The following is a 14,620-nucleotide window of genomic DNA, read 5'->3' as shown; positions in this document are numbered from 1 at the left end:
ATCCAAGCGATCCTTTATATTTGCACCCGTCGGATAATCCCGGTGCTATGCTTGTGTCAACTCCTTTCAGTGGAGTTGGTTATCGATCATGGAGGCGCATTGTATTATGAGGGTTATCGATTAAAAATAAACTAGGGTTTATAAATGGTGAAAGCAAGCGTCCAGACCCCCACTCGCCCACATTCCGTCAATGGGAGCGATGTGATGATATTGTAACCTCTTGGATCCTCAATTCTCTCTCGAAGGAGATTGCTGATAGTGTTGAATATGCAAATGATGTTGTGAATTTATGAATTAAGTTAGAAGACCGATATGAGCAAACAAATGGAGCTAGATTGTATCAAATCCAAAAGAAAATAAATGATACATCTCAGGGAACCCTTGATATCACCAACTACTACACTAAATTGAAAAAGCTTTGGGAAGAATTAAGCACTTTGAGTAAAAGGTCCCAGTGAAGCTGTAATTGTACTTGTGGTGCTAAGAAAAACTTCTACAAAGCTGAATAGGATAGGCGGCTAATACAATTCTTCATGGGTTTGAACGAGACATATACTGTAATTCGAGGAAGTATTCTCATGATGAACCCATTACCAACGTTGGCTCAAGCTTTTTCCTTGCTGATACAAGATGAGAAATATAGGAAAATCAAACCAAACACTCAATTGTTTATTGAGTCCACATCATTGAATGCCACCAGCTCTAGGTCCAACACCTATAAGACCAATTACTCACCCAACAATGGCAACCACAATGGTTATAGAAGGGGAAGGCCCATGTGTGACTACTGCAAGAAGACAAGGCACATTAAGGATAAGTGCTATAAACTACACGGTTACCCTGACAATTCTGAATATTCACGCAATCAAAATCAAAATCTCAATCAAAGCTTCAATCAAAATCAAGGGTTTAATCGAAATCGGAGTTTTAACAAAGGAAAAAAGGTGGTGGCTAATATCAGGCAAAGTCAATATGACAATTTTATCATATACGAAATTGTGTCTTTGAGAAAAGTATTTTAACTTTTTAAGGGCATAATAGTCGATCAATATTTCAGGGATATTTTAGTCCTCTAACATTTTGCATGGAATATTCGTGCTTTTATAATAACTAGTTTTAAAATACGTGTGTTGCACATGTACCTTATCTTAATAAATGTAAGGATTTTATAAAAATTATATAAATATTATATTAAAGATTATATTTGAATTATAAAAAATAATGAGTATTAATATAAAATAACTAACTCAATAAAAACAAAATGAACAATAGAAGTCCTCTATCATCCATTATTATATTCCTCTTAAAAAGTTCTTTAGGTTTATAATTTTATCTTTTCAATTTCACATGTTATCATATTTTTTTTACAGTAAAAACAAATCATGTACACTATCAAGAATACGTCTTTGTTCTACAAAAATCTATTTAAATTAATAATTGGGTATATTGGACTAAATTTGTTTTTACTAACATAATTTATATAAGTAATTCTCAAAATTACTGAGAAATCTAATAAATTAAAATTGTGTGTGTTATACTAAATATATTTGTATTCACATAATTTATACAAGTATTTACCAAAAATACGATGATTAAGAAAAGAATATATATATATATATATATATACGTAAAATCTCACAAAATTTTAATTCCTAATATTAGGAGTTCTTGCATAGTTCAAATATGTATGATTTAATAGCTATTAAAAAATAGTTAAATAAAATTTTAACCAATTGTACATACTAAAGAAATCATTAGATATTTGTTAAATAAAAATTGTTCGATGCACAATTTGTGGAATTACCTTATTGTGATCTTTGTGATTCTTTTGTGGTAACACCCATTAAACTTGATCATAAATTGTACTTCCCGTCATTTCATTAGAATCTCAAAATTATTATCTAACGCTCGCACCAAATCGATGGCCAAATCTTATTTTATCAAAATTTTAGAAATGTAATATATTGATAATACTGTTGGACATATGTGGTCAGACCCACCTTGTTGTAAATGAATCGAATGGATAATTTCAAAATGAATCAAAACACATGAACTGAGGTACAGAGAATCCTATATAACCTTTTTATAATTGCAATTATATTTTTCATTTGACCTTTAGAATTATGAATAAACCTTCATAATTCTTACCATAAAATACATGGCACATAATATATATATATATATATATATATATAAAATTCTCATGTAAATATATGCATAAATCAAACTTTTGATAATTTGGTCTTACCAATGGTTATGATGCGTTAAAGAGTGGTTATGCACCATTCTAGATCACAACATGATTTTTCAAATGTTATTTTAATCATGACAAATTTTGTTTAGTGTTATTGGGCAATATATTAACCAATAAGAAAAAGGATTCATAGAAGTAAAATCTTATTCAATTTTAAATTCCTATATTTAGGAGTTCATAAATCATTCAAAAAAGATATATTTAATAATTAAAATGTTAGGTTGATAACTAACTAAACTTTTCAAACCCAAGCTAATATTAATTTTACTTGAACCGGAAGCTTTCAAAGCTTTAAAACACACTTTCAGAACAAAATAAAACGGAATTTAACTATTTAAGAGTAAACTGAAAAAATAATAAATAATAATTTAAAATAAAGAATTTGAAAATATAAAAAAATATGGAGGAAAAAATTGAAAGAGGAAAAGTAATTTAAAATAATGAAACTAAATGTCCTGAATGTCAAGTGACAATAAAATTTAAAATTTAGAGAAAGTCAAAAGATAGGTGGTGTCGCTATATTGCTATGGTTTAGCGTATTCAAAGATAAATGAATAAGTTGGTACTTTGTAACTTAGTACTTGCTAATGATCTCCTCCAAAATACTATGCTATATGCAAGTCTCTTCCTTGCTGCAAATCCCAAATATTCAACCAGGAAAAAATAAGTGTTAAATTCAAATTTAATCCCTTCATTCATCAAATTGTATCTTATTAGAATAAATTTAACAAATAAACCATTCCATAGCATAAAAAGAAGCAGAAGAAAAAAAATTCAAGTAATTGGGTCTCAAATATTTGAGTAAAGTTTTTTAGATTTGTACTCGTTTGATCAAAAGAATTTTTCTTGAACTGGTGATTTGGATGCACTCTTGCAAGTTAGAATTGCAGTTAGAAAATCAATATTATTGACACCATTGGAATATGCGTAGCATTGTTTTCCGGACTCATCTGACACATAATTGTATAGTAATTTGTTGTTGCTGGATCTGGCAACTTGATGAATTCGTTCAAACGCTTCGATATAGCATAAATATCAGAAAATAGAACGAACAGTTGCTTTTTAAAGGGAATAGAATAGTTTTTTGAAGAGTTCATCTTTAGTTCCCTTTTGTAGAACGATAATCTTAGTTAGTTGATTTTATTCAATAAAATTTATAGTTGAATTTTAATATTAATAAATGTCCATCCAAGGAAGATCATTAATTGGATAACTTCAATACAAAGTTTTCTTTATTATTAGACAAAATTTTATTTGATCTCGTAGGTGTCCAACGAAGGAACAAAATAATTGAATAACTTTAATACAAAGTTTTCTTTATTTTTAGACATAATTTTAGTTGATTTCAAAATTCTTAATATTATAAAAATAATTAAATTATTATTTTGTTTAATGTAAAAGTTATTTTTAAAGAATAAAAAAAGATAAACGATATTTTATTAAGAATTTTAATATAGTATAAATAGATAGATATAAACTCTTTGACTAACAAATACAGTTAGTTTTGATCGGTTGACCAATTATGTATTTATCCTATTTTCAATAGCAAATAGTACCATATTTCCAGAAGTCATCGAAATTCATCGGAAGTAAGTGACGCCAAATCGCGAAAATATTTTTACCGACGGAATTTGCAACGGCCAGCTTTCGTAAAATCACTTATATCAAGATAATAATAAGTCGAGCGCTGAATAAGGGAAGGACCCCTTGCATGTCGAACACGTGTCCATACAGATCCCTAAGAACCGAAGCCACTTCCTCTTCTCCTCAGCCTTGAGCATTCATCACCATTTCTTCAACTGTTTTTTCCTAGAGGAAGTGACTTTCTGGAACTTATCTAATTAACGTTATAAAAATATGGACATGACCAAAATCTGAAATATTAGTAAAAACAATAGGGGACACGAGAGTGGTCGGTCTATCATTAAACATGGAAAAGAAGCATCTTTCCTCCATTGCCAATGACGTCTTTCAAAGATGTGCTTTGTTAGTTTCCTCTCCCTTTCTCTTTGATGCATTTTTCTTCTTTTATTGAATGGCTAAGGTAATTGTGATTTATATGGATTAAATGTGTATTCAGGATTTAAATTCTATGAGTTCTAACTTTTAAGATTTTAAATAAATATTGAATTCATTAGTTTTAAAATTATGAGTTCATATCAATATATAGTAGATTTCTAATGAATCCGGTGCCACCACGCTACTTCCGCTCTACGATAAGTGAACACTATGTATGTATAATTGTTCATAAATGTCGTCAACACTCCCAAATTATTTTGAAATACATAAATTTATGTAAAACCATGTATAATTAACACTTAATAAACCACCAGAAACCTCAACGGTGACGTTCTTGTCCGCCACAATGCTTGGTTTAGAACTGGGTAATTCTTTAGGTACGAAGCGACTTTAGGTTGTACGACTCGGTTGCCTATATTTTTTGTAAAATTTTCAGCTAGCATAATTACTATTAGACCAGATTTCTCCTAGTAAAGTTAAGCCTATATTGAACTCTAGTGCCTTATTATTGTGCAAATATCATATTGTGTATTTGTACATGCAACTCGTATTGCATGTATTCTTTCCTGCTGTAGCATTCAAAAATTCTGAAAATTAACCTCACCGACTATGAATTTCTAAAAGTTAATTGTAACAACCCAACCCGCTAGTGATATTGTCCGTTCTGGGCATAGACTCTCACGTTTTTAAAACACGTCACTAGGGTCTTAGGCTTGTTAACTTATATATCCAGCATCCCTCTCATCCCTCTTGTGTTTTGTCGATGTGGGACTTTGTCTAAAGTCTGGAGTGTTACATTAATGATAGATATTTTTTCCTCAGGAGGTTGGGCACATCTGTGGATGAGCTAGTGGATGAATTCGAGGCCGGATGGGAGCCTAACATGGAAGGTTATTCAAGGAAATTAGTGGAATTTTGCTGCTCTAGGGCCCTCACTTACATATGCAGTAAGTTGGAGGAGACGTTAGTCGATGGTTCTTTTAGCCGGATCACGTTTGATATGATGCTAGCTTGGGAAATGCCTAGTTCAATTGATGAAGAGAGACATACAGTTAATGTCCTTGCTTGATTTTTTATCCAATTGCTCTCTCTTAACTGACCTTGATTTTTGTTGTATGCTTTTTAACTCACTCACTGACTTAAGCTCGTTTGAATTACCTTGTTGTGATCGAGGTCATGAGCGAAAGGTCGTCTCTTTTATAATAATCTTGTATATATAGTTTTAAACGGATGGTCTAAATTTGCAAATTTTTGGTCCAGAGAGGATCAGTCTTGAAACAAAAATATCTCAGCTCAATCCTGAGGAAAATATAGGCTGCATTATTAAAAGTAGATTTATTCTTCTGGCATTTCTCTATAAGTTGAGGAAATTAAAGAATTTCCATGAAGAGGTTCTTAGCATTTTGCCGGGTGCACCCTGTAAATGCGAGTTTATAGTAGGTCCTGCTACATTCCTTGGTCTATTGAGAATCTTAATCCATATTTCTCTCATAATTCCTTTTAACATTCTTGACGTCACCAGGCCTTTTCTTGTAATATAGTAGGACACTGTGATTCTGATTATGATTCTGTTTTTGAGGAAAGCGGACGAGAAGGGGTTAGAAATTTGCGATGCTTTCTTTTCCTGATGAAGTGTGCTCATTATGTGGTATGTTTTTCCTTCATAATACAGGAATGCGTGGCAAAAGAAAAAGAAGAGAGGAAAGTAGCTTGTAAAATGCCTCAAGAGCAAGATGACATTCCTTTGTTCTACTCAGACGTCATGCCGCTCCTTGTAAGGAATCTCTATCTTAACTTGGAATCGGCTTTTGTCACATTATGCTACTCAACTTAAAATAGGGATTCTGAACAACTGTGTCTTCAAATATTCCCTCTTGTTTGCCGCCTTTTACTCACTTCCTGATAACTGATTTGCATTCCCTCTTTGTACCACTCAATTCAAGATGATAGTAAGAAAAATGAAAAGCTAATAGCTACTTACACGAAATCTTCACGTTGCAGTACATTTTCATCTTCTAATTGGGAGTTACTGTGTTGACAGGTTGACAATGAGCCAAGTGTTGGAGAGGATGCATTCTTGTGGCTGGGAACACTTGTACACTTAGTAGCTGATATTGTTAATGGACGATTTACTTTCGAGACGCTGACAGCAGCTACAGAAAATCGACTTCATTTTCCTGCTTATGACTTGTTCCTGAAAGAGATTGAAAAGTAATTCTGACTTCTTGCTTTTCTTACTTGGAAGAAAACTATAATGGAGGAATTAAAGATTTTTTTCTTTAGTTGATACAATGCCCTGCTTCTTAAATTGTCACCTTGTCTTGAAGGTCGTTCTCGTTCTAAGTCAAAGTTCAATCCCCTGGCTTATCTTTTCTTGTTGTAATTCTACTTTCTCGGGATTTACACGAATCGTTTGTGGTTGAGGCATAGCTCTTTCGTTGACCGAGTGATTGTACTTTTGCTTGCATTAATTAGATGTGTGAAGCATTTGCAAAAACAAACAACCCCAACAGGCATGGAAATGGCAGACGATGAGTTTATACTACACGTTGAAGGAACTGCAACCTCACAAAGAGTAGTGCGCCATATTGGAGGCACTAGTTGGCCTGGTATCTCTTTCGTTTTGTTTTGTTTTGTTTTTGTGTGGCCACGCGGCCTCGTATTCGTAGCTAGCTATAGTTGCTAATGGACTTCTATTTCTAGGTAGGCTGACACTAACAAACTATGTCCTGTACTTTGAGGCATCTGGAGTTCTCTCTTACAAAGATGCTATTAAGCTTGACCTTTCTGAAGACACTAAACAGAGTGTCAAGCCAGCCGCCACGGGTCCATGGGGCGCTCCTCTCTTCGACAAAGCCATAGTTTATGAATCCTCTGAGTTGTAAGTACTCTTAATGCTTTCTAAATATGATGCACCGGTCTTATAAGGACTCTGGCCTTTTCCCAAGTACTAAATTGCATTCGGTCAAGGTGACTTGCCATTATTTATCTTTTCAGGTTATAAGGGACATGGCAAAGTTAGTTAATTGTCATCTTAAAACATTCTAGGATCACGGGTTCCAGGCTAAATGCGATCGTGAAACTTCACAGTTGATTAGGAACTAGTACATTTCCGATATAGTCCGCCGCCTATGTGATTTTTTCTCGTTAGATAATAGGTAAAGAGATCTTATTATGACTTGTTGTGTTTCCCAATTAGGCAAGAAGGGGTTGTCTTTGAATTTCCAGAAATGACGAGCTCAACAAGACGCGACCACTGGCTTTCTCTTGTGAAGGAAATTATGCTATTGCATAGGTTTTTACAAAAGTTCAAAGTGGACTCACCGTTGGAGTCGTGGGAGATGCATGCGAGAACGATACTAGGAATTATCAGGCTACATGCAGCTAGAGAAATGCTTAGGATATCACCTCCAGTGCCCAAGAATTTCCTTATTTTCGACTTGCTCGATGAGTTGCCAAAGGGAGATTATGTGCTTAAAGAGCTTGCCGAGAGTCTAAAGAAAGTTGACACCGGACACCCGTGTAGTGCTAGCTCGATCTTGAGGAGCCTGAATGTCGCCCAACTGTTTGTTCCCAGTGTAGAGGTAAAAGAAATCAATGACAACGTCAGGGGTAAGGAAATCAATGACAACATCGCTTTCCCTTTACAAGTCGGCAATATCTCTCCATTGGAGAGTGCTATTGAGCAATCGAGGGAGGAAGCAAAGGAAATTGAATTGGCTAAAGCTACAGTTGAGGAGCTGAAAGAAGAAGGAATCGGCAATAGCGTCCAGGTTCTAATGGTATGTTGCTACTCCCCTTTTTAGGAAAAAAATACATATTTATCATTTCTGAAAATGAACCAAAGCTAAACAAATGGAAAAAAGAAGAAGTGGATTAATAGCCAGCATTTAGAGCTTTATAATCCTTGTTCATTAGTAGCATGCATTGCTTAATCTTAATTAAAGATCTCTCAATATGTGTATGTACCGTTAAGGCGTTATGCATATCACTAATGCTAAGGTAATTTGGTATTTTGTCTTTACCTAGGGTCTCCTCAAACCACTGAAAAGGTTGGTTCCTTATGTTCAAGAGGCTTTTACATGGGAAAGGCCGTTATACAGTTCCATTCTTGTGATGACGACAATGGTAGTTATTTACAAGTGAGTTTCTTCATTCCTGCAAAATTACTTGTGCGTATTTGATGTCAAATTGTGAACTCGACTTGTTTAGTAAGTCAACGAATTAACTAACGGATTATTGTGAATGTAGAGAGTGGGTTGGCAAGGCAATAGCAGGTCTCTTATTAGGAATTGTCGCTACAATGATATGGGCTAGACGAAGAAGGATACCCGATAAAGTCCATAGAATAGTTGTCTACACCGGATCCGATCAGACAACAATGGAAAGCATAGTGTCAGCGCAACAGGGATTGAGAAGTGTCTATGACTTGATCCAAACGATGAATATAATTATACTGAAAATTTGGTCAGTATTGGTTTCAAAAGCTCCAAAGGTAACGATATATATTGGTTTTCACCCTTTATTACGTTTCACAACGCGCTCTGTCCTCTACTAACTTTATAGGTAATTGCAGCATGCGGATATGGTAATGGTAGCGTTGGTCGTCGCAGCAGTGATTTTAGCAGTGGTTCCGTTTAAGTTTATCCTTATGGCTTTGGCGTCGTATGGCTTTATAGCAGCATCAAAGATAGGGAAAAGCAAAAAGCAAAATGAAGAAGGAAATAGGAGATTACAAGAGTGGTGGGACTCTATTCCAGTTGCTCCTGTTGATATCGTAGACAAAATCGACCCTGATTCATAATCTTGGCTGCCAATGTGATCCTGGTTTGTTCCTTGGCGTCGTGTTTATTCTGTTTTTTTATCTCTTGGCAAATTGTGTTCATGTTGTGTGTTATCGCAGGGCATACTGAAGAGGCTTCATCACTAGAAATGAATAATTTACCTTATGTCAGATAGAAATATAGTAAATGAAACTGGTGTTGTTTTTCATGTATACATGTGTAATACTTCCATCGTTTGTATCACGTATAGAGCATGTCTGTATTGATTAATAACCTGAGACGTTAATGAAGCCCCTCTGCTACAAGTGAAGAGTTTGAGCAATGAGACCGGTAAAATATACGATTACTTTTCCGCTTTAGCGGCTTAAACCCGTGACCTCTTCGTTACTCCGTACTCTTGCTTTCACGGTTGACCTCTTCTTGATTAAATATTGATGCGTAAAATATTGATTAATCTTATAATATATCCCAGCCTCAAATCTTGTGCGTGAATAAAATGTGTCCAAAAGCATTTGAGCTTAAGAAGTTATATTTTTTCTGTTTACAAACTTTACATATTGTCCCAACGCCTAGTAGTAACATGCAACATTGCCAGTACTAGCACCATTGAAATATCTAAAGATACTACAACATATTTACTGGTGCGACAACATATTTAGAGAGAGTGCGCAACTGTAACAACTTAGCCCCTAGTAATATTGTCTGCTTTAGGTCTAGGTCTTCACGGGTTAGAACACGTCACTAGAGTCTAAGACCTGTCTACTTATATACCCATCATCTCTCCCGTGTTTTGTCTCTTTTAGGGGTGGCTTGAATTTTATGATTTAAGCTTTAAGTTGGAAGAATTGATCAAGTTTGATTTTTTAGTATTCGACCTTGGATGAGAGCTTTGATAATTCCGTTAGGTTCGGGTGGTAATTTTGGACTCGGGCGTATGCCCGGATTTGCATTTGGAAATTTGAAGGTTTGGAATGTTCATAAGTTTGACCGAGCTTGACTTTGATGAAATCGGGTTCGGATTGTGGTTTCAAAAATTTCAGTAGCTTCGTGATGTCATTTGGGACTTGTACGCAAAATTTGAGTTCATTCTGAGTTGAATTGATATGGTTCGGCACGAGTTTTGGAAATCGAAAATTTTCTAAGTTTGAATTGTGTTGCGATTCGTCGTGTCGATGTTTTTATGTGATTTGAAGCATCGAGTAAGTATGTAGTTTCGGGGTGGTTTCGGACTATTTTTAGTTCATTTTTAATTACCGATTTTTGGCTACAGCTGTCACGATCCAATTTCACTAATAGGCCGTGATGGCGCCTAACATCGCCGCTAGGCAAGCCAAAAGTGAACTAGTCATGTATTTGTTTTTTAAATTTCGAAATAGTTGATTTTTATTTATTAAGTAAGTAAGAGACGAAACATTTAACAAAATAAAGTGTAATCAATTGTGGGAACAAGTAGTGAAATAAATACTCAAAAACCTTCAAATGTCTACTAATATAATTTCAAGACCCGGTGTCACAAGTGTATGAGCTACTAGTAGAATATACAAAAATACTAAACTACTGTCTGAAATAGAGTAGAGAGGAAGTAATGCAAAAGAGAGGTTCTGGGTGCTGCCGAACGGACTCAGAAGAGCATCATATCACTAGGCCTTGGGGTATCGGGGGTGTGCGCCGGTAAGACTGTCAGATGCACTTGCCTCAGATCCTGCGCGATTAGTGCAGAAGTATAGCGTGAGTACATAAATAACATGTACCCAGTAAGTATCCAGTCTAACCTTGAACAAGTAGTGACGAGGGGTCGACATCGACACTTACTATTGGCGAACAATAAAATACAAGAATGCTAAATAGACATAAAGTATGTGAACAATAATATTAACACAATAACAACCGTGGTTAAATAATTCTTCAACAAATAGTAAATTTTCAAGAGTCTTCTATTATCACATAATAATTCCAAGTATATTTCGAACAAATAAATAAAGTATAATCTCTCACTTCATGAAAAATAATATCAGGTATGTTTAGGCTCCAAACATAAACACGTACGATTTATGCCGAAGTCATTCAGCCTGATCCAGAATAATGTGTACACTGTCGAGGGTCGAGCGACACGAACCATAAATGCATCTATCTACTGCTGAGGCGTTTGGCTTGCTCCACAAGAAGAGAGTATACTTTATGAACATCCGATTTAAAAGCTAATACAAGGCTAATACACAAAGAAGCACAATTTCTATTAACGGTCAAGTAACTCGCCAAAACTCAAGTAAGTGGAATTCAGTCTTTTACAAACCCTTTATCAAATTTTAATATAATTTAGGCACTTTAATTAACATGTAGGATGCATACACCACAAGCATTACATGATTTGGGTCCTAAACTACCAGGACATAAGCATAATTAGTAGCTACGTACGGACTCTCGTTACCTCGTGCGTACGTAGCCCCCACAATTAGAAGTAAGTAGTAATTTAAATCACTTATGGGGGGTAAATTCCCTCTTACAAGGTTAGGCAAGAGACTTACCTCGTCTCAAAGCTCACTTTTCAGCCCACAAATTCGTTTTAAAGCCTAACTCGGTGCTGAACAATCCGAAACTAGTCAAATGTTATATAAATTAATCAATACATGTTCAAAAGTTCATAATTTAGCTATTAGAGTAATTACCCAACCCAAATTGGAAAACTCCTAAAATTCACCCATCGGGCTCACGTGCCCAGATTTTTAAAAATTTCGAAGATAAATGTTACTCATAACCTCACGAACTCAAATATATAATTTTCACCCAATTCCATAATTATTTTCGTGGTTAAATCCCATTTTTATCAAAACCTAAGTTTTTCAACTAAACCCATAATTTTCACAATTTTTCATGTTAAATTCTACCCACAATCTATGTTTTAAACTCATATTTTATAGAAATCACTTACCTCAAAGTGCTAGGTGAGAATCCCTCCTCAAAGAGCTCTATATTCGACCAACAAGTGAGAGAAATGAAGAAATGAGCCTAAGTTTCGACTTATATGCACCCCTTCTGCTCAACGGCTTTTCTGCACCTGCGGAAGAATCTCCGCTTCTGTGGTGGACTGTCCGCATCTGCGGAACACGCACGACCCATGACCAGCCGCACCTGCGGCCAAGTCTTGCATCTGTGAGCCCGCTTCTGCGGCTCGCCTCGCGCACCTGCGATCATGGCTAGGCTGCCTCTCTCCGCATCTGCGGACCCCTTCATCGCAGAAGCGAGTTTGCTTCTACGGAAACGCTTCGCTTCTGCGAGCGAGGCAACACATCTGCGGTGCCGCTTCTGCGGCCATTCCACCGCAGGTGCGAACGCACCAGATGACATGCACCAACAACTCTTCTCCAAAGAGCAAACAAGCTCCGTCGACCCTCCGAATCCTATACGGGGGCCTCGAGGCCTCGACCAAACATACCAACAAGTTTGTGAACATAAATCGGACTCACTCGCACCCTCGAAACGCGGAAATCAACTTTAAAACTAAGAATCACAACTCAAAACCAAATAGAATCAACTTATGAACTTCAAGTTCTTCCAACTTACTCTGAACAAGCCGAATCTTACTTAAACTATTCGGAATGACATCAAATTTTGCGTGCAAATCTTAAATCACCATACAGAGCTATTCGTAGGCTTGGAATTCCAAACGGACATCCATAACACCAAAACCTACTCCAAACCAAATTTAAACAACATTAAAACCTTCAATGAGCCAACTTCCAACTTTAGGCGCCGAAACGCTCCCGGGTCATTCAAAACCCGATCCGAACACACACCTAAGTCCAAAATCATCATACAAACTTATTGGGACAGTCAAATCCCGGTTCCGAGGTCGTTTACTAAAAATGTTGACCCAAGTCAAACTTGGCCCTTTTAAGCCAATATTAAGGAACTAAGTATTTCGATTTCAACCTGAACCTTTAAAAACCCGAACTAACCTTCCCCGAAAGTCATAAAATAGTAAAAGCACATACGAGGGGTCTTATTTAGGGGAACAAGGATCTAGAAAGTAAAATAACCGGGCGGGTCGTTACAACAACAATGTGCATCGCGACCACGGACATTGGGTCGCGTTCGCGAAGAGCAAAATGGGATAAATAGGCATGTTAATTGCGTTCATGTAGACAAATTCATGTTCACGAAGAAGAAATTTCTCTCTTATATCTTACAATCTATAAGAAATTTGGAGATGATCCAAAAATGAAAGTTTTAGTCCTTGGTGTCTAGTCTTCAGAATGTTAAACCATTTGTCATTTGGATTTTGTATAAAAGGTTATCACCATTATACTATAGGCTATCTGGAAGAGTTGGGAAGCTTGTTCTTTGCATTCGCAATTGGTTTCACGCGATCGCGAAGGGCAATTTTGAGTTGAGAAAAAGTTGTGCTTCGCTATCGCGAAGCATTTTCCGCAATTGCGAAGAGTAAATACCTAGGCAAAAGCTATATTTCGGGGTTTTGGTCATTTTATTCGCATTTTCGGATTTTGGAGCTCGGTTTGGGCGACTTTGGAGAAGAATTTCACCGCATGGATTGGGGTAAGTATTCTCGACTCGTTTGTGATTATATTTCATGAATTAATCTTCATTTTCGGCGTATGATTATTGATTTTTCAAGAGAAATCGGAGGAATTTTCTATAATTCCATAAAATGAATTTTCGAATTTCGAACATCGATTCGTAGTCAGATTTGAGTAAAATTAGTATGGTTGGACTCATAATTGAATGCGTTGTCGGATTTTGTAACTTTCATCGAATTTCGAGGCGTGTTTGAATTGAGGAGATAAGAAGGTGTTCGGAGGTTGATACACGAGGAATGATTTTTCCGAAGTATTGTTTAGCTTGCCCGACATTGGATTCGGCTTGTTCGAGGTAAGTAACACTTATAAACTTGGAGCTGAGGGTATGAACCCCTGATTATACATGTTATGTGATTAGTTTGAGGGTGACGCATATGTTAGGTGACGGGCGTGCACCGTAGAAATTGTGACTCGATCAATTCCATGGAGTTGTGTAGTCAAATAATCTTGTCATTATCCATGTATTTTCATGTGTTAAAGAAACTGAGTTATGACTCATGTTAGAAATCATGTTTAGGCTATATGCTTATCTTGTTGGGACCCACTGAGGTCATTTCTGCCGTTGAGTTATATGTTTGAATTGTAATTTCATACTCAGTCATATTCATTCATTTCATATCATATCTCAGTCTCTGTTGCTATTCATTGACACATTATATCATCATTTTTGGGCTGATTTTCATGACATTTTTTAGCCCAAGAGACTGGAGAGATTGATGACTGAGTGAGGCCGAAGGCCTAATTGTGAGTATATATATGGGACCAGGTTGCACGCCGCAACAGGTTTTATTGATTCATGCCATGATTGGCTTATTATAGCGCTTGGGCTGGATCCGCCCCTCCGAAGTCTGCACATCCACAGTGAGCGCAGGTACCTATTTAGTGTGAGTGTGAGTGCCGAGTGAATGTGTGGAATGAGTGGTTGGGAGGACTGAGTGACTGAGCGTGCTGAGTGAAATTTTTACTCA

At 36.1% G+C, this 14,620-nt stretch overlaps 1 protein-coding gene across 4 annotated transcripts; it reads left to right on the top strand.

The window, feature by feature from the left end:
* The first annotated feature begins 4,025 nt into the window (after positions 1–4,025).
* LOC104117593 (uncharacterized) lies at positions 4,026–10,202 on the top strand. 4 transcript variants are annotated; one of them, XM_009628663.4, is made up of 11 exons: positions 4,027–4,240; positions 5,096–5,324; positions 5,946–6,047; positions 6,315–6,484; positions 6,749–6,882; positions 6,977–7,154; positions 7,473–8,055; positions 8,303–8,415; positions 8,525–8,768; positions 8,850–9,100; positions 9,861–10,202. In XM_009628663.4, exons 1-10 carry the CDS (start codon positions 4,185–4,187, stop codon positions 9,075–9,077), a joined length of 2,037 nt encoding a protein of 678 aa, XP_009626958.1. In that variant the 5' UTR covers positions 4,027–4,184; the 3' UTR covers positions 9,078–9,100; positions 9,861–10,202. The 4 variants fall into 4 exon arrangements, with proteins under 4 accessions (XP_009626959.1, XP_009626958.1, XP_009626957.1 ...); XM_009628662.3 differs by lacking the exon at positions 9,861–10,202 and adding an exon at positions 9,177–9,269 and having other exon boundaries at positions 4,028–4,240; XM_009628664.4 differs by lacking the exon at positions 9,861–10,202 and having other exon boundaries at positions 4,026–4,240; positions 8,840–9,168.
* The last annotated feature ends 4,418 nt before the right edge of the window (positions 10,203–14,620 follow it).

This window comes from Nicotiana tomentosiformis, chromosome 10, assembly GCF_000390325.3.
Source record: "Nicotiana tomentosiformis chromosome 10, ASM39032v3, whole genome shotgun sequence".
NCBI classification, from domain to species: Eukaryota; Viridiplantae; Streptophyta; class Magnoliopsida; order Solanales; family Solanaceae; genus Nicotiana; species Nicotiana tomentosiformis.
This window is presented reverse-complemented; position numbering and strand designations above follow the sequence as displayed.